Source organism: Bos grunniens, chromosome 4 (assembly GCF_055505025.1).
Source record: "Bos grunniens cultivar Pamir isolate PY7600 chromosome 4, Bosgru_T2T1.0, whole genome shotgun sequence".
Lineage (NCBI taxonomy): Eukaryota > Metazoa > Chordata > Mammalia > Artiodactyla > Bovidae > Bos > Bos grunniens.
In genome coordinates, this window is record NC_141168.1 from 57,926,579 (window position 1) to 57,946,435 (window position 19,857).

The 19,857-nt window shown below is 40.8% G+C and overlaps 1 protein-coding gene across 1 annotated transcript in view; it reads left to right on the forward strand.

Moving 5' to 3' along the window:
* NPSR1 (neuropeptide S receptor 1) overlaps positions 1-19,857 on the forward strand; it is a 151,505-nt gene that overhangs the window by 20,116 nt on the left and 111,532 nt on the right. The window contains exon 2 of the mRNA XM_086398065.1: positions 8,986-9,118. Coding sequence (XP_086254191.1) covers positions 8,986-9,118 — 133 coding nt within the window. The remainder of the gene's footprint in view (positions 1-8,985; positions 9,119-19,857) is intronic.

A 19,857-nucleotide genomic window follows, 5' to 3' on the forward strand; every position in this document is an offset into this window, starting at 1 on the left:
GCAGAATGAGAACCAATATAACCATAATCACAACAACATGATTTCAAGGACAGTTCCCCAATTCCGGCCTGAGTATCATTTGTACACCAACCTGTAGGTATATCAAGGCTTTCCTCTCCGGCTAAATGCCTTGCCCCTTTATATACCACATGAGAGATCACAGGACGATTCAGAGCACCCAATTATTTGGGACCCTTTTGGCTGACAGCCCTACTGTCAACCTCAACAGACTTGGGCTGTGAAAATACCTCCCAACCCATTCACATTCTCTATTCGTCAGGCAGGAGGCCCCCTGCCAGCAGGTCCCACGAGGTGTTAGTAAGAGGATGCAATGTACATTTCTATTCTAGACCCCTGATAAAATGATATGAAAAGGCTTATAAGAACATAAGACTGAAATTAACATCCACATGTACATGTAGCTTTTTGTAATTTTCTGATTTTTTGTAATAGCAACTAATTAAAAACTCTTGTAGCTATTTTTTTCATAATTGAGTATTACCAATGAAAGTTATCCTGGAAGTAATCCAAGACAGAATCCCCAGTGGTCTAGGTAAAACAGCTAGAAAAGGTGAGTGTAGATAGGTGGTTGTGATGACAATAATTCCACAGAGGGTGTCTCCAAGCTGGGTTACTGGCAGGATGGTGAAAATGCAGATTTTCAAAAGGGGCATCAGCAGCAAGTGGTTATGGGGAAGAAGCCAAGGTGAGCACTTGTGAGCAAGCTGGGTCCTACCCTGGGCCTCCTGGTTGACTGCCTTACTGCTTGTTGACCACTTGGCAGTACTTCCTTAGCAGCAGGTGGGGCGAGGCTTGGGGAAAAATTGGGACAAGCTCCTGAGTGACAGGTTTCCAACTGTTCAGAAATGGTCACTACCCAAGGGTCTACAGATCCTCTTAATGCGTCTCATTCCCCAAGTCTAATGAAGCAGCTTTGGGAACCAAAGCTTTGTAGTCGGGTCCTGCCTGTCTCACTTTAAACTGTGTGCTCCCTGTGTTACACAGTGATTCAGCCTCAATGCAACAGGATATTTTCAGAGCTCTGCTTTTGGTATTTCCAAGCCACCTACGCAAAATTACTGAGGCTTGGAGTAGGCTTCAGAACCTGGGTGCTATGAATGACAGGGGCACACGGGTCTCAGTGACGGGACTGTAGAGCTTATTGGTTTGCTGATTGAGAACTGAGTCTGAATCATAACCTTTCTGAGACTTCATTTCCTCTCTTGGGAAGTATGATGTATTTGCTACTTCCTGCGTTTGAGATATTCATCTTCAACATCATAGAAATAAAAAGAAGCAAAAAATGAACCATGAAAATGTAAAGGGTAGAGAAAGCCCTGTACTCCCTGGGGCAGACGATGCAGCTGCATCTTGTGAGATATTTACAGTTTCCATTGTACGGAAGCCACACGTCAGTCCAGGGTTCATCCATACAAACACATATTGAGCACTGACCTTACTCTCAGTCCTCGGGGAGGCAGTTGCAAAGCTGATTCAGCTTCAGAAACCTAGCTTCAGACAAGTTTGGGTCAGAAGGAAAATGAAGATCTGCTTCTCACCTGAAAATTGAAAATAAATGAGGCAACTTTACCGTCTCTGGCCCAAAACTCAAGCAGAAAATCACTACCAGTAAACATGGTATGGACTTTTCCGTCAAGCAAAGCCATGTTCAAGTTCCGGCTGCATTGCTTAGGAGCCAGGTACTCTAGGTAGCAACTTCTCTGAGCCCTTACTTCCTTACCTATAAGACTGAGGACAGAGTCATCTCATCAGTCAGGCTGTGACAATTGCACATGGCAATCACTAACAAGCATTTACTGAGTACCTATCATACATTACAAACTAAGTCAGTCATCTGCTAGATTAATGACGGGATTCACTCAAATAGTGTTAGTTCCCACTCACCCTGTGATTGTTAAAGATACCTTAGGGATGTTTTGTTGGCTTTCAGCTTCCAGGACTTCACTGGAAAAGAAGATTATCATTCTTTGGGTTTGGATAACTCATGTCTTCCTTTTCAGACAAATCTGACATATCTAGTTTCAACTAGAGTCATTTAGCTAAATGGCCTGTATTTCCTGGGATAATGTTCATTCTTGTGATATTTATAAGTACCTTTGGCCTTGTCATCAACCGTATTATTAAGTTCTTTCTATAGGGAAGATAAAATGCCAATCTGGAATGGTGACCCAGACTTAATGCCTGATCTCATGGAAATCCTTTTGACTCTGGAAGCATATCCCATGGGGTCAAATCCCAAGTATCAGCCCTGTGCCAGCACCAGCATCATCAAAAGAATATTGCAATTCATCCCTCTTAAACCAACGTTGTAATTTTCTAATCTGCTGGGAGCTGGCATCACTTCATGGTGTCATTAACTTTAGGTTAAAAGCAAATTAATTAATCATAAGCCCACAACTATGTAACTGAGTTGAAAACACACTATAGTCATTGAAAAATTCCAAATTCACTTACTACCTCCGTTCTGTATTAAGCATCTGGCTTGAATTTTTGCCTCACATGACCACTAGGGGGCATTTAATCCCCAACTATATTCTGAAATAGTTCACAAACTCTACGTGTGGAGGAAGGAGTGCAGATTAGGCTCGGGTGAAATTTCAGACTGGAATGGAAAGTGGGATCAAGAGGGTAAATTCAAGCATCATTCTTAAAAAGTAGTCAGTTATTTATAAATCACTGCCCAAACCTAAATATAGTCCATAGGCGGGGAGAAACATCAACCCCAGATATGCAGATGACACCACCCTAATGGTAGAAAGCAAAGAAGAACTAAAAAGCCTCTTGATGAAAGTGAAAGAGGAGACTGAAAAAGTTGGCTTAAAGCTCAACATTCAGAAAACGAAGATCATGGCATCTGGTCCCATCACTTCATGGCAAATAGATGGGAAAACAGTGGAAACAGTGTCAGACTTTGTTTTGGGGGGGCTCCAAAATCACTGCAGATGGTGATTGCAGCCATGAAATTAAAAGACACTTAATCCTTGGAGGAAAGTTATGACCAACCTAGATAGCATATTATAAAGCAGAGACATTACTTTGCCAACAAAGGTCCGTCTAGTCAAGGCTATGGTTTTTCCTGTGGTCATGTATGGATGTGAGAGTTGGACTGTGAAGAAAGCTGAGCACAGAAGGATTGATACTTTGAACTGTGGAGTTGGAGAAGACTCTTGAGAGTCCCTTGGACTGCAAGGAGATCCAACCAGTCCATCCTAAAGGAGATCGGTCCTGGGTGTTCACTGGAAGGAATGATGCTAAAGCTGAAACTCCAGTACTTTGGCCACCTCATGTGAAGAGTTGACTCATTGGAAAAGACTCTGATGCTGGGAGGGATTGGGGGCAGGAGGAGAAGGGGACGACAGGATGAGATGGCTGGATGGCACCACTGACTCGATGGACGTGAGTCTGAGTGAACTCCGGGAGTTGGTGATGGACAGGGAGGCCTGGCATGCTGCAATTCATGGAGTCGCAAAGAGTTGGACACGACTGAGTGACTGAACTGACCTGAACTGAACTGAACCTAAAAAGGAGATAAACCAATTTTTATGTTGTGTGTACTATGCATCAGACACTGAGCTAGAAATCTTCATTTGCATCATCATCTCTATCCATCACAAGTACCCTGAGACAGATTTCATTTATGTCCTCCTTTTATAAATGAGAAAACAGACTCAAAGAGGTTATCACTTACTGATGTGTCACACATCCAGCAATCAGTAAAGAATCTGATCCCAGATCAGGCAGGTTTGAAAACCTACTCACTTTTCTACTAAACGGCTCACTGGACTGTGATGCTCAAATGCCTCTAAACTTGTTTCCCCAATTCCCATTGTCGTAGTTTCCCAAATCTTCATATTACCTTGGGAGGTGTGTGTATGTTTAGGTGTGTGTGCATGCATGGGTTAAGAATGCTATGAATAAAATGGTCCTACAACTGTGTAATTGTTTTATACTTAATGACCTTTGGACAATTGATGACACACACAGAATTTAATTTTAACAGTATAATTTATACACTCTACGTGTTTTAGTCTGCTTTGTAGTGTTAACACTTTGTACTATACACAATTCATTGATATTGAATGAATTAATAAATAAATACACACAGCTCTTAGAAAATTACAGTAGGGAGCTTCTTCCATCTAGAAATTTCCTGAAGCCAATGAATTAAGGTGAGACTGTCTTTCAATAGAAAACTGCAAAGCAGAAGGAGTGGACTTGATTTCACAGAATTTGCTCAACCCACCCCACAGATGTCATCTAATCCCAAGGAGAGTATTATAGACTCTGGCCTGTTCACAGAGCACCCTGGGCCAGCCAACCCAAAGCATGGTTACTGCAGATTCTTCAGAAGAGGCTCAGCTGCAGAGCCAGCACTCACTGTTCCAAGCCCTCCTGAGACCTGACCTCCAGTTCACTGGTACGTCAAAATGGGGTAATCTGATTTGCAGTATTTGTCACTCTCTGCTCCCAGCAGGGCAGTTCTGAGCCCCAAGCCTACTTTGAAGAGATTGGCTGCCTGGGGCAGGATCCTGAAGTACAAAGATGAAAAAAGCAGCCCTCCCATGTCCGCTGGGAGTCCGGTGGCTACTCTACTAGAGAAAAGTGATTTCTGGAAATCCGAATCTTGGCATCAGCAGCATAATCCCCAGCACGCTTGGTGAAAAGCAAATCATTTGCCCACTTCAGTGTTATTTTTCTGGAGATGTGGCACAACTGTACTTCCCATAGGCACTTAGTTATGTCAGGAAGAGGGAGTGTGAAGAGAGGTGGATTCTGGGAAAAACCTTGACTTCTAGTTCAAAATTACCCTGGGTTCACTTAATTCTCCTCTTTCTAATTCTCATCCAAAAGTTCTTCAGAGTGTAATTTTAGTTGGGAAAAATTCTGTGTCAGAAGTAGAAAATGGGGAAGGTTGGTGCCTACTTGCTGGAAAGTTGGACGTTGTCTCTGTAAGATGTGGAGGCACCAAGATGCCGGAGCAGAGGGCCACAGGCTCGTTCACTCTCCCATGAAGTAAGAGTCATCCTGTTGAATCAGGGAGGGAGGCCAGCCCCGCAGGGAATCCCACCCAGGAAGGTTCAGTCCACAGGTCGAGGCTAGGGTGGATTTCTGTGGGGAGTTCACTGATTGCCTCAGACTCCAGGGAGGAGAATAATGGCCAGCTGCCTTCTCCTAGCTAAAGGGAGGCTGGAGCTGGGTAGGGGCTGATGAAGACAAGGGACTTGGTGAGAAAACAGCCTGTATTCACTGCCTCCTGCCACTCTGGTGTCCCCTGCAGAGTGCCGGGCCTCCTTCTTTGTCCGCTTCCAGATGTACTCTCTCCCCATTCACTGTGGAGAGCTGGATTTCTGATCTGATGAAAAAGAATCACAAGCATTCTAACATTCCTTTTCTTCTTCATCTGAGGCTGAAAGAGTTCAACAGAGATTGACTAAGTACTGGACAAGTATGGAAATAAACTACCCTCCACCTCCACCTAAATGGAGAAAATTTTCTGGATATGGTACAGTGTTTTATAATTCAAAGCAAGGAACTTTTTTAAGGCATCAAAACATTTCTCCAGGTGAAAAAGATCTCCTAAGAGAAATAGGAGAAATTCTTTGAAAAGCTCTCCTTTGTGTTCTCAGCAGGGCTGGAAAGGATTTTGCAGGCCCCGCCTGCCACACCACCTGTTCTAAGGGCTCCTTGATCTTTCCTGAACCATGTACATTACCAGGATGCCATCATCTCCCCAGAGAGCAAATGACATTAGGACCATACTGGGGACATAGATGCCTAACGCATCTCCTGTGTCATCTGCCAACATCATAGCGTCCACAAGATCTGCTCAGACTTCCAAGCCACCTATTTTCTTGCATTGGTCCCCAGGTTGCTCTACAGTTTTAAAAAGCAGGTCTTTTTAAAGCAAGTCCAAAAGGGACTCTGTGGGAGAGGGAGAGGAGGGGATGATTTGGGAGAATGACATTGAAACATGTATAATATCATATACGAAACGAATCACCAGTCCAGGTTCGATGCAGGATACAGGATGCTTGGGGCTGGTGCACTGCGATGACCCAGAGGGATGGTATGGGGAGGGAAGTGGGAAGGGGGTTCAGGATGGGGAGCACGTGTACACACGTGGCAGATTCATGTTGATGTATGGCAAAACCAATACAATATTGTAAAGTAATTAGCCTCCAATTAAAATAAATAAATTTAAATTTTAAAAAAAGAAATAAAAAGCAGGTCTTCCAAGTTCAAACCACATATTTATGTTCACTACCTACACACGAGGTGCTGACTGGGGAAGGTCAGCCCGGCCCATCAAGGCTTCCCCTGCTGTATCTGTTCCTGACAGCACAGTTGTCCATGGATCTCAAAGGAGAGAACTCTCTTACAAAGACTCAGAATAACCCTTTTCATAACAATTAGTTTCCATTCCTAATGCTTTATCTGTGCCAACCAGTTTTAGGCTGGTAGAGAAATGAGTCATCCAGAAAAACGTATCCCTTCTGGTCAGAAAAGGACCAGAGAAAAATCAGGAAGCCTGGTGCTGAGCAAAGACACTGTCTTCCAAATGAGAGACAATGTAAGCATGTTGGAGTGAGGGATTGTCACCTGTGCCCCTGAAAGCAGCAGAGATCGTCCACCCTCTGGTCCTCACACTCCACTTGTGCGGCCACCCTTCCCCTAGCACCACCACGAGGAACATTCCCTAACTTCTACCATTCTGTGGCCCAGACCTCTACCAGGGCCTAGAACTCATCTGTACATGTGAGATGGAGAACGTTAATATCAGTTTGATACTTATCATGGATGTGTGTGTGTGTGTGCACTTATGACGTATTTTTCAAAGGATAAGAAGAATATACAGTGTAATTGAAAGGATATTTACCTTCTGAGAGAGGGGAATTGATCATGATTGAAAGTGGTGGACAAATGGGATCTGAGCTTTGTCTGGTTCATTATAGTTTTTAAAGAATTGATTTGTCTGTTATTGTGTAATTTAAAATTAATATAGTATAAGAGAAAGTGCTGCTGTGATACCTCAGATTTTCAGGGAGTGTTTCAATCAGAGTTCTCCACAGAAAATAGAACCAATAGAAAGATAGATAGATTAAACAGTAGCTAGAGAGAGAGATATGTTGTTTAGTTGCTAAGTCGTGTCCGATTCTTTTGCGATCCCATGGACAGTAGCATGCCAGGCTCCTCTGTCCGTGGGATTTCCCAGGCAAGAATACTGGAGTGGGTTGCCATTTCCTCCTCCAGGGGATCTTCCTGACTCAGGGAACACACTAACATCTCCTGCAGTGCCAGGTGGATTCTTTACCACTGAACCACCAGGAAAGCCCAGATAAATATTTAATATATTATATTGAGAGAAAGAGAGAAAGGAGGAGACTTACTTTAAGAACTTTGCTCACATGATTGTGGGGACTCCAAGTCTGAAATTCTTAAAGGAGGTAACCGGCTGGAAACTCAGGGTTGATACTTATGTTCTACAAGGAATTCTTCAGGGAATCTTCCTTCTTCTCTGGGAAACCTCCGTTTTTTCTCTTAGAGCTTTCAACTTATTGGATGAAGTCCACATCCACCCATATTAGGTAGGGTGATCTGCTTTACTTAAAGTCGAGTGACTGTAGACGTTGACCTTCACAACAACCACCTTACACTAGAGTTTGACCAAACAGCTGGGTCCTCTCGCCTGGCCAGGATACAATTTTATCACATACAGTTGTATCATTATAAGGGATTTCTTCAGGCTCTTCTTTTTTTATAAGATTTTTTTTTATGTAGATCATTTTTAAAAATTTTATGGAATTTATTACAATATCGCTTCTGTTTCATGTTTTGTTTTTTTGGCCTCGAGGCATATAGGATCTTAGCCCCACTAACAGGGATCAAACCTGCACCCCACACACAGGAAGGCAAAGTCTCAACAACTCTACTGCCAGGGAAGTCCCTTCTTCAGGCTCTTCTTACTGTCTTCTCCAAATAGGAGAAACACTTTGCAAACTGGTCTTAGACATGCACATTCTTATCAGGATTCCGCCCAGACATGTTGGGCTGAAGTCTCTTCGCTTCTGATCTCTGACTTGCCTCTGGGTCCCCTTGGCTCCCTGTTCTCACCCACAGCCCAGCCCTCCCCAGTCCCTGTGTCCAGCCCATCCTGTTGCCTCTGTTTTTCTGGGCTTTGGACTTAAGATAGTTGGAAAGTTCCATTAAAGAGAGAATGGAAAGCTTTTTATAAAGAACTTGACATTTTGAATGAGTAGCATTCCTACTTTTTTTTCACTTTTACTAATTATACATTTTCTCAGTGGAATTTTAATATTCCTATATTATACAATTCGGTCAAAGGAAAAAGAGTAAGAAAACCCATAATCACACTACCCTAAAATAACCACTCTTAACATTTTAGTACACTTCAGTTCTTTTCCTACATGTATAATTTTGCAGAGTTGTAATCATACCCAATATATAATTTTATTATGTTTTCCACTTACCATTATATTATAAGCATTTTTAATGTTGCCACATAATCTTCAGGTCTGTCACTGTTAATAGCTACATAATAGTTCACTGAATTGAAGTGCTTTATTTACTTAACTATACTGTTATCTTTAAACAATTTCAAATTTCTTCTTACAATAAATAGATACATCTTTGTGATTGTAGTGCTCTTTTTAACACCTAGAATTCTCTCACATGGGCTTAAAATTGCTTAGCCAAAGAATATTGTGCCTATGTTTTTGTCTGCTGACATATATTTCTAAATAGATCCTTTTAATGGTTGCGTCAATCTACACCGCTGCCAGTGTAAATAAGGACCATTGTGTTTTTGTTCTCTTGAGAGCAGAGCTTTGACAGGCGGGGGACAGGAGACCAGGAGGAAGACATTTCAACAACAAAGCCTGAGCCTTGCTTTCTGGAAAGTCCTAGGGTTCTCACACTGGTTTTGTGTTGCTTTGTTTTTCACAGACTGAGCAGTTGATGACTCTGTGGGTCCTCTTTGTTTTCACCATTGTTGGAAACGCCCTTGTGCTGTTCTCTACATGGAGGAGGAAGAGGAAGTCGAGAATGACCTTTTTCGTGACTCAGCTGGCCATCACAGGTAAGCAACTTTAGGAGAGGAATGAGCTGAGAATTCCCATGGCTCCTCACTGTCAAGTAATTTACCAACAGAACTGGTGTATTACCAGTCCAAAACGCAGCTGCAGATTTGGGAATCATTTCTGTAGGGATATAAAACTCAAATTTGAATTTTTCTTCCAACAAATTTAACATATTTAAATATTTATAAGGTTCCATTATAAAAATAACTCTCTAAACAACAAAGTTGAGTATACCATTGTCAGTGCTACCAAAAGGTTCTACTTTCCCTGTACACAGCAGCCTCCATGGCTAACTAAGGTAATATTATCATATCATACCATATGATGGGCTTAAAGAATATACCCCAGAAAATGGACCAGAATTATCTTTACTCAGTAATAAATGTTAAGTCTCAAGGACTTGGCAAATTTAAATCTGTGGGCATTGCTTTTGAAATGTAAGTGACATGTAACACCACTGTTGGGCATAGTACAAGGATCATATGCTAGATTTAGATGCGTAAGGGTGGATTTAAAATGGCAACCCACTCCAGTATTCTTGCCTGGAAAATTCCATGGATGGAGGAGCCTGGTGGGCTACAGTCCATGGGGTCGCAAAGAGTCGGACACGACTGAGCGACTTCACCAGTACTGGTGAAAAGTGAATGCATCACACCTAGAAAGAGAATGATGGAATATTCTCACGTTTAAAAATGATCTATGAAAGAAAGACCCCCACATAGATGAGTAGAGTCCAAATTGGTAGGGCTCATGTTCAAAAGGAAAACATAACCGAGGGAGTTTTATGCCACAGGCCAGAGAAGAGAGTGGGCAGATGGGATTCCTGGATGGTCCAGCCTAAGACAGCTGTAGCTGTCATATGCTTTTAATTTGAATCTTACTGAGGGCAAATGCAAAAAAAAAAAAAAAAAAATTTTATAAGTGTTAAGTGCCAACAAGAAGCAATGGTAGATGACTGTTAGGAAGGGCTGTTAGGTACATTTCAACCTGTTCTGTGCTCTCAGTTGCAATAATGGCCATGAGAGTTCCTGGGAATTTGGTCTTAAACTCCAATATATGAAACATACGACACTGTAACTTACAAGAAAACCTTAGCCATACCTTGTTGATATCCTGAAATTCCCCTCTTTCTCTTTAACAAAGTATAGGAGGCCCATCTGTTTAGGTCAGGCTACAGTGACCAGGGTGAAAAACAAGGGCACTACTGAGAAATATGGAGATGGAAGAGGAGTCCCCCGAGTAACAAAAGTGGGACTTGTGATGAAAGAAACTCCTTCAGTCTTTCCTATAAAGACAAGCCCCGTTTTTCACTAGGAGTAGAGTGTAGGAGGTGGCTTCCCAGGGAGCACTAGTGGTAAAGAAACTGCCTGCCAGGAGACATAAGAGATGCAGTTTCAACCTCTGGGTCAGGATTCTTGCCTGGAGAATCCCAAGGACAGAGAAGCCGGGCAGGCTACAGTCCACAGGGTTGCAAAAAGTCAGACATGACTGGAGTGACATAGCATGCATGTAAAGGATAGGTAAAGGGTAACTAGAATCATCTGTTGATAGTAAATGTAAAATTCTTAGATGAGGTTATAATAACTTACTTTCACCATATTTTTTTCAGTTACAGTGCTGTAACCAAGATTCTATGAAACCATATATTCTTTTAGAGTGTAAGAATTTAGGAGGTGTTAAGGATATCAGCTTAGAATTTAAAGTATTGTCAAAAATAATAATAAACGAACAACTAAAATCTCACTATCTATTTTCAAAAAGAAGAGCTGTGTGTTCTACTGAAATCCATCGTCTGCTGCATTAACCCGGGCTTAATTTCTCATGAGTGTTCTAGATAGTCTGTTTTTTATTTGTTAATTCCCTATGGGAAAACTCAAGGAGTCAGATCAGGAGCATTTCAAGTGAAGAATTCTTGGAGACAGCAACTTTGCCTAGGGCCTGAGAATGGGCTAACTTGTTATGTAAGATGTTAAAATTTTCTTCACTCACATTTCACCGTGATCTCAGATCCTGTAGTAAGGGATTTGAGAATACACGTCGGAGTCTTCAGTGGCACATATGAAAAGGTTGCTCCAGTAACAGCTGAAGGATCTTACACTTTGTGATTCATGTAAATTTGATTTGAGTCTCCTATCCTATGTTAATGGCCTCCCCAAGATTTCTTCAAATTTCCTGGACTTTATATTTTTACTTGTCACTTCTGGTTCTCACTTGCTATCTCTGCTGAACTCTTGCTCTCTTTTATAAACATCTCACCTTCCCTAGTTAGTCTTTCTTTTTTAAAAAGCCAGACTGACCCTAACAAGGCACTCAGCTCTCTTTTCTTTTATTTTCTTTAAAAATTATCCACAGAAACTTAACTTTCTATGTTTAAAAGACTTTGCCAAATGTTTCTGGCAACAGAGAGAGACTGCATTATAACAAAGCAAATATATTAAAGCTGAATATATTTTTAAAACTTTCAGCTACTACCAGGTGTCTTTGACTCTCCAATGTTGTTCATAGGATGACCAAATTTTTTCACATAAACATATTCTTAAATCATCAGATTCAACTGACATCATCAGTGACAGACATATTTGGAAAACAAAATTCAGAGACATTTTTATACCTGGCTTTTCTAATTGAGAAAAGTAAATGCTAACAATTATTATTGGGTAAGGCAATATTCTTAAATATTCAAAATTCTTAAAGAGATGGGAATACCAGACCACCTGACCTGTCTCCTGAGAAATCTGTGTGCAGGTTAAGAAGTCATAGTTAGAACTGAACATGGAACAACAGACTGGTTGCATATCAGGAAAGGAGTACATCAAGGCTGTATTTTGTCACTGTGCTTATTTAACTTACATGCAGAGTACATCATGAGAAATGCTGGGCTGGAGGAAGCACAAGCTAGAATCAAGATTGCCAGGAGAAATATCAATAACCTCAGATATGCAGATGACACCACCCTTATGGCAGAAAGAGAAGAACTAAAGAACCTCTTGATGAAAGTGAAAGGGGAGGATGGAAAAGTCAGCTTAAAATTCAACATTCAGAAAATTAAGATCATGGCATCTGGTCCCATCACTTCATGGCAAATAGATGGGGAAACAATGGAAACAGTGACAGACTTTATTTTGGGGGGCTCCAAAATCACTGCAGATGATGACTGCAGCCATGAAATTAAAAGACATTTGCTCCTTGGAAGAAAAGCTATGACCAACCTAGACAGCATATTATAAAGCAGGGACATTACTTTGCCAACAAAGGTCTGTCTAGTCAAAGCTATGGTTTTTCCTGTAGTCATGTATGGATGTGAAAGTTGGATTTTAAAGAAAGCTGAGCACCGAAGAAGTGATGCTTTTGAACTGTGGTGTTGGAGAAGACTCTTGAGAATCCCTTGGACTGCAAGGAGATCCAACCAGTCCATCCTAAAGGAAATCAATCCTGAATATTCACTGGGGGTACTGATGCTGAAGCTGAAACTCTGATACTTTGGCCACCTGATGTGAAGAACTGACTCATTAGAAAAGACCCTGATTCTGGGAAAGATTGAAGGCAGGAGGAGAAGGGGATGACAGAGGAGAAGGTTGGATGGCATCACCAACTCAATGGACGTGAGTTTGAGTAGGCTCTGGGAGTTGGTGATGATCAGGGAAGCCTAGCATGCTGCAGTGCATGGTGTCACAAAGAATCGGACATGACTGAGTGACTGAACTGAAAGCAATATTAATATTCTTCATTAAATAATACTGTCCATCATGACTCTCCTGACAAAAGCCTCCTATTTACAGTGATTCTTTGAGGAACCTTTTGATTTCCACTTGGTCTCTGATTTACTTAGTTGGTGAATCAGTTGGAATTAGATTCAGCTGAATATCTATAAAATCCAGATAAAGGTGGCTTAAGTCTACAAGGATTTATTTTCATCTTATGTAAAGAATTCTGGAGGTAGGCAGTCCAGGGCTCATATTTTATTTCCTTATCACTGGAAACTCAGGCTTCTCTATATTTCTACTCTATTAAAGAATGTTCAGCCTCAAGGTCAGCTCATGGTATATGGCTCATGGTCAGTTGTTGGTTCAAGATGGCTGCTAGGACTCCTGCCATCATTCCCAGATTCCAGTCAACAGAAAAGCAGAGAGCGGAAAGGACAAGAGGGGCTCATGCCCCACCACCTGTCCTCTTAGCTGGCATTCCTAGGATTCCCACCCATTAATTTATGCTTGCATTTTATTTGCCATCTCTAACTAAAGAGAAACTAAAATATAAAGAAGTAAATGTTTTTGGTTTTTTGTTTGTTTTTAACCCATTGGCCAGAATAAAATTGTTTCTGTTCCTAAGAGAGAACGGAAGTAAGTAGCAGTCTCAGGCACAGCTTGTCTTCTGTACTTTAGTTTCCTTCAAGAAAGAGAAGTTTAGACAGTGCACCTCTGTTCGACCATCCATTTCCCTGCTTTGAAGATACTTCTACCAGATGCTATGCTTTCTTCTTCCGACCTCATATCTTAGCAGGTAGCACTTTTCATGTCCAAAAACTGCAGTGATCCACTGAATGACTGTACATTAAGTAGATACATTCCTACTGTTGTCTATTTACATGAAAGAAGTGAAAGTGTTAGTCACTCAGTCATGTCTGACACTTTGCGAACCATGGACTGTATAACCCACCAGGCTCCTTTGTCCATGAAATTCTCCAGGTAAGAATACTGGAGTGGGTTGCCATTTCTTTCTCCAGGGGATCTTCCTGATCCAGGGATCGAACCCGGGTCTCTGTAAAGAATCTTGTAGGCAGATTCTTTACCAGTGGAGTTATAAGAGATCCCTGTCCTCAATTTTTGGCTACTATCATCAATTCTGCAATGAATATTCTCACAATTAAATCTGACAAGCATTATTATTCACTTAAGAAAATTTCTAGACATGAACTTAGTGCATCAAAGGAAGACACTTTTGTCACTTTCAAATTGGCCAATGTCCTTTTAGGTCACCCAGGCTAAAAGACGATGAAAAATGGCATGTGACAAACCTTCCAGAAGCCACCAACACTGATCCACACTGAGTCTTATTTTTAAAAGATCCTGAAAACAGAAGCCTTCAGTTCAGTTGAGTTCAGTTCAGTCACTCAGTCGTGTCTGACTCTTTGTGACCCCGTGGACTGCAGCATGCAAGCTTCTCTGTCCATCACCAACTCCCAGAACTTGCTCAAACTCATGTCCGTTGCGTCAGTGATGCTATGCAACGATCACATCCTCTGTCGTCCCCTTCTCCTCTGCTTACAATCTCTCCCAGCATCAGGGTCTTTTCTAATGAGTCAGTTCTTCACATCAGGTTGCCAAAGTATTGGCGTTTCAGCTTCAGCATCAATCCTTCCAGTGAATATTCAGGATTGATTTCCTTTAGGATGGACTGGTTGGATCTCCTTGCAGTCCAAGGGATTCTCAAGAGTCTTTTCTAACACCACAGTTCAAAAGCATCAATTCTTCGGTGCTCAGCTTTCTTTATAGTGCAACTCTCACATCCATATATGACCACAGGAAAATCCATAGCTTTGACTAGACAGACCTTTGTTGGCAAAGTAATGTCTCTGCTTTATAATATGCTGTCTAGGTTGGTCATAGCTTTTCTTCCAAGGAGCAAGTGTCTTTTAATTTCATGGCTGCAGTCATCATCTGCAGTGATTTTGGAGCCCCCCAAAATAAAGTCTGTCACTGTTTCCATTGTTTCCCCATCTATTTGCCTTGAAATGATGGGATCGGATGCCATGATCTTCATTTTCTGACTGTTGAGTTTTAAGCCAACTTCTTCACTCTCCTCTTTTACTTTCATCAGGAGGCTCTTTAGTTCTTCTTCTCTTTCTGCCATAAGGGTGGTGTCATCTGCATATCTGAGGTTATTGATATTTTTCCTGGCAATCTTGATTCCAGCTTGTGCTTCTTCCAGCCCGGAATTTCCCATGATGTACTCTGCATATAAGCTAAATAAGCAGGGTGACAAAATACAGCCTTGACATACTCCTTTCCCAATTTGGAACCAATCCATTGTTCCATGTCCGGTTCTAACTGTTGCTTCTTGACTTGCATACAGATTTCTCAGGAGGCAGGTCAGGTGGTCTGGTATTCCCATGTCTTTAAGAATTTTCCACAGTTTGTTGTGGTTCACACAGTCAAAGGCTTTGGCATAGTCAATAAAGCAGAAATAGATCCTTTTCTGGAACTCTCTTGCTTTTTCTATGATCCAACGGCTATTGGCAATTTGATCTCTGGCAATTTTAGGTCACCCAGGCTAAAAGCTGATGATGTCATGAGAAAAACCTTCTAGAAGCCACCAGCACAGATCCACACTGAGTCTTATTTTTCAAAGATCCTGCAAACGGAAGCCTTATTTATTTGCAATAACATTAGGGCATGTTCCTTGAGGGCATGGATTCTCTCTGTTCATTTGTTGGCATTCAGTCCACACCTACTCAAATCCAATTTGCTTATTGTAAAAAGGAGCAGGGCTTCCTTGGTAGCTCAGTAGTGAAGAATCTGCCTGCCAATGCAGAAGACACAGGTTTGATCCCTGGTCCAGGAAGATCCCACATGCTATGGAGCAACTAAGCTCACGGCTATTGAGCCTGCGCTCTAAGGCCAGGAGCCACAACTCCTGAGCTCATGTGCCTCCACTACTCCTGAAGTCCACGTGACCCAGAGAGAGCCCGTGCACTGAAGCAAGAGAAGCCACAGCAATGACAAGCCCACCGCAACTAGGGAAGTCGCCCCAACTCTCCACAACTAAAGAAAAGACCAAGTAGCAGTGAAGATCCAGCACAGCCAAAAATAAATAAATTTTAAAAATCATTTCAAAAATAAAAAGGAATATTTTCTTCCCTCCTAGCTAGCGTATCAAAGAAGCCACATCTACTTGTCTTTCTTTTTCCCCACAGTCCCTATAGCAGCACTCACGTATTTGTGAAAACAAAGAACACATCATTTACATTTGAATGGAAGAATTCTTTTAGTTTTACACGCATATATTTCAATTCACTTCCTTCTTCTCCACATTTCTGATCCCTTCAAAAAACACTTAATTCTCTATATCTTCCATTAGAAATTTTGATTGTAGGATTTAGCCTTGAGAATATAAGAAAACCAGAAGATCTTAAAGCTGATATTTTGGCATATTCTGCAATTTTTAGCACATCCATTTTAACAATTTTCTGGATGAATTTAATGACTGTTTGTATTTTATAAGCCAAAGTGCCAATTAAAATTTATTATTCATTTATCATCTTTTTTATTGATGTCTGTTTTATTCAAAGGCCATAAAGAACGGGAGCTAATGAGAGTAACTCCCATTGAGTGTTCAACCAAGGAAAGATAGAAAACATATTTTTTGGCATATATTCAAATAACTTTCTTCTGATAAGACCAAATCTTCTCACATTGGTGGAAATTAGCTTTGCCTCAAAGCACTTTCTGGAGAGCAACTTACTAATAAACTAAGGAATGTACCACCCTCAAAGGCTCCCTGTCAATTATCTGACAGCAGAGAAAACCGAAAGGTTTAGCAAGGGAGGTGAGACCAGGAAGAGTGAGGTGTTCAAGGTCATACATAGAATTCACGACCACTTACAAAGCTGATTTCACTGAGTTGCGTACTCAGTTCATTTCATTCATACTCAGTTCATGATTTGAATTCTGCTCATTCATTTACTTTTTTATACTGTTTTCAATAAGCTTAACACGTTCAAAGTAATGATATGTGATATGTATATATAACAATAAGTTCAGTTAACAACCATCACCTCACATAGTTACAATTTTGGGGGGAAGAATGTCAAGAAATTGTAAAATCTACTCTCTAAGCAACTTTCAAATATACAATACAGTATTGTTAACGACAGTCACCATGTTGTATATTACATCCCCAGAACTACTTCTTCTTATAAGTAGAAGTTGGTTCCCTTTGACCATCTTCACCCATTTCCCCCAGTCTTCACCCCTGACAACCACCTATCTGTCCTCTGTTTCTTTGAGTTTATGTTTTTTTTTTCTCTTGGTTTCCACATACAGCGTTTGTCTTTCTCTGCCCTTTCACTTAGCATAATGCCTTCAAGATTTATTTGTGCATTGTCATAATGGAGGATCTCCTCTTTAGGTTTGAATAATATTTCATTGTGTATATATACCATGTATTCTTCTTTATAATATTTATTTATTTTTGGCTGAGGTCTTTTGTGGTTTGATGTGAATTGTAGGAATTTTTTTCTATTTCTATGAAAAAATACCCTTGAAATATTGATACAGATTGCATTAAACCTACTGATTATTTGGGGTAGTATGGACATTTTAATAATATTAAATCTTCCAATCCATGAAAGAGGTTATCTTTCCATTCATTTGTGTCTTATTGAACTTCTTTAATCAATATCTTACAGCTTTCTGTGTGCAGATCTTTCACCTCCTTCATTAAATTTACCTATAAGCATTTTATTGTTTTGAATGCTATTGAAATGGGGTTGTTTCCTTTATATCTTTTTCAGATAATTGTTAGTGCATAGAAAAGGAATTGGCTTCTGTATGTTGATTTTATATCCTGCAACCCAAATCAGGCAAAAATAATGACTAAGCTCCCTAGCCAAATGGGGTCACCATCTGTGATCTTTGCTCTCATGCATGTGAGAAGAGAAATGTGGTCTGCCAAGACCTGAGCACTGGTTGCTCTGGGTCCACCCTCCTTTTGTTTGTTTCTGATCCACAGGAGTCAAACCCTACAGAGTTCCCCAGTGATCCTTGAGGAGTGAGACCATAGCGGGCATCCTGGGAAGCATCCTGCAACACTGGGGGAAGTGGATGCTCACTTTGGTATATTTCTTCCCCACTGGAGAAACTGTAGGCCCAGTAGGGCCCTCTCAGGTGTGGCCTTGTGCTTGCCTGGGGAGGGGCAATGCAGTCAGAGTGTAGTTCTTCCCATTACCCTTATAATAGGGTCCTTCTTGATCTCTGTGGTTCAAGGTGCTATTTCACCTCACCTCTGTGTTCAGCCATTTTTATAATCATGTCCTGTCTATGGACAGCGGCTAGTTGGTCTTCTTGTGAGGGGGACTGTAGTCAGGAATGATCCGTGTTGCCATCTTGATGACATTATTTGTAATCCTTCCCTTCTGTAATGGAAATGCTTGAGACTATGGATAATTTTTCCCAAAATTTGTACATTTCATGAATTAATTCTTACTGTTTTATTTTCCAAATATTTAGTGCTTTTTTATTTCCTCTTTCACTATGAAATAAGCATTTCATAGGTTTCAATTATTTTTATCTTCAAGTTTCAGATGAGTATTTTTCTATAACATTTTGTAATTCACAATTAATTGTATTGCCTTGCAGTCAGAGAGTATTTTTAGAAGAATTCCTGCTCTTTTGAAAAATATTTGATACATACTAAAAATTAGGACATGTCAACTTAAAAAAAGGAGTCACAACCTAAAAGTTCAGAGTTATGTTTGATTTGGTGGGAGTTTTTAGGACTTCAAGCCCAGAAACAGGATCTCAAGTAATCCTGAGAGAACTGCTCTGAGGAGGTGAAGGGGAGAGCCAGGTTATATAGAAATTTTACAACAAAGAGCAGGTAGTCTTAACATCAAAAGATTATTGTTAATTAAAGAAAATCAGATATCCCAGGTTAAGGAATTTAGCACTTTTCTATGTAGGGCAAGATGCAAGAGTCTGAGCTTGTTGAAATCATTCCTTTCATATGCATCTCAGTTATCCTGGGGTCAGTATCCTGTGTTTTTCACATTCTGAGCTCCCTTGGGGCTCACCATAGGGACTGGCTGCAATCTGATGGCTATTAGATAGCAGGCTGGAGAAGGAAATGGCAACCCATTGCAGTGTTCTTGCCTGGAAAATCCCATGGACAGAGGAGCTGCAGCCTGGCAGGCTACAGTCCATGGGTTCACAAAGAGTTGGACACAACTTAATCTGAGATACACAGATAGCAGGTATTCTTCTTCTTGAATGCCCTTAGGACTCAACAGTTCACACTGGAGGGCTGGAATTGCTGATGATTGTGACATCCTTGTTTATTGATATGGCAGGAAATATTTCATTTCTCAGACTTAAATTTTTCATTTCATTTCATTTAATAATAATTAAAGTTGTGGAAATTTTAAAAAATCATCTAAATGAGAAAAAGCAATGGTTGTGTATTGAGAGCTTACAATAGCAAAGGAGTCAATCATTGTCATTTATGTTGGCAGACACTCAAAGATAAGCAAAAGAGTGGGAGTGCTTTGTAATGGAAAAAAAAAAAAAGACCAGGTGTGCCTTGATTGGAGGCTGTTGGCACAGGAAGTGGTAGGCAGGCTAACTAGAAGCATTACATCTATGTGATTGGTTAACATTGCATATTTGGCTTTGTTCAATTGGTTCTAAGTTGGAAGCAGAAATGGTTATTAATTAGGGAACCTGTCGGTTTTTAATCATGAGCTGGCTGTTTGGGGCAAATCACTACAGCAGTTATTGCTTGGTTTTCCAGACAGGCTGCTATAGATAGTAGGTTGGCTTCCTGAGTTGATCACTGCAGGTTGTGGGCCAAAGGTCCATTTTTATATAGTCTGGTCATTGTCCATATGTATACTTAGTTTTTCAATATATTCTTCGTACTTATCTTTCTGAATTTTCTCTGATTATCATATTCAAATTTTCTGTATCTCCCTATATGTACTTCTTGCCTATTCACTATGTCATGAGTAACTAAAAGCACTGTC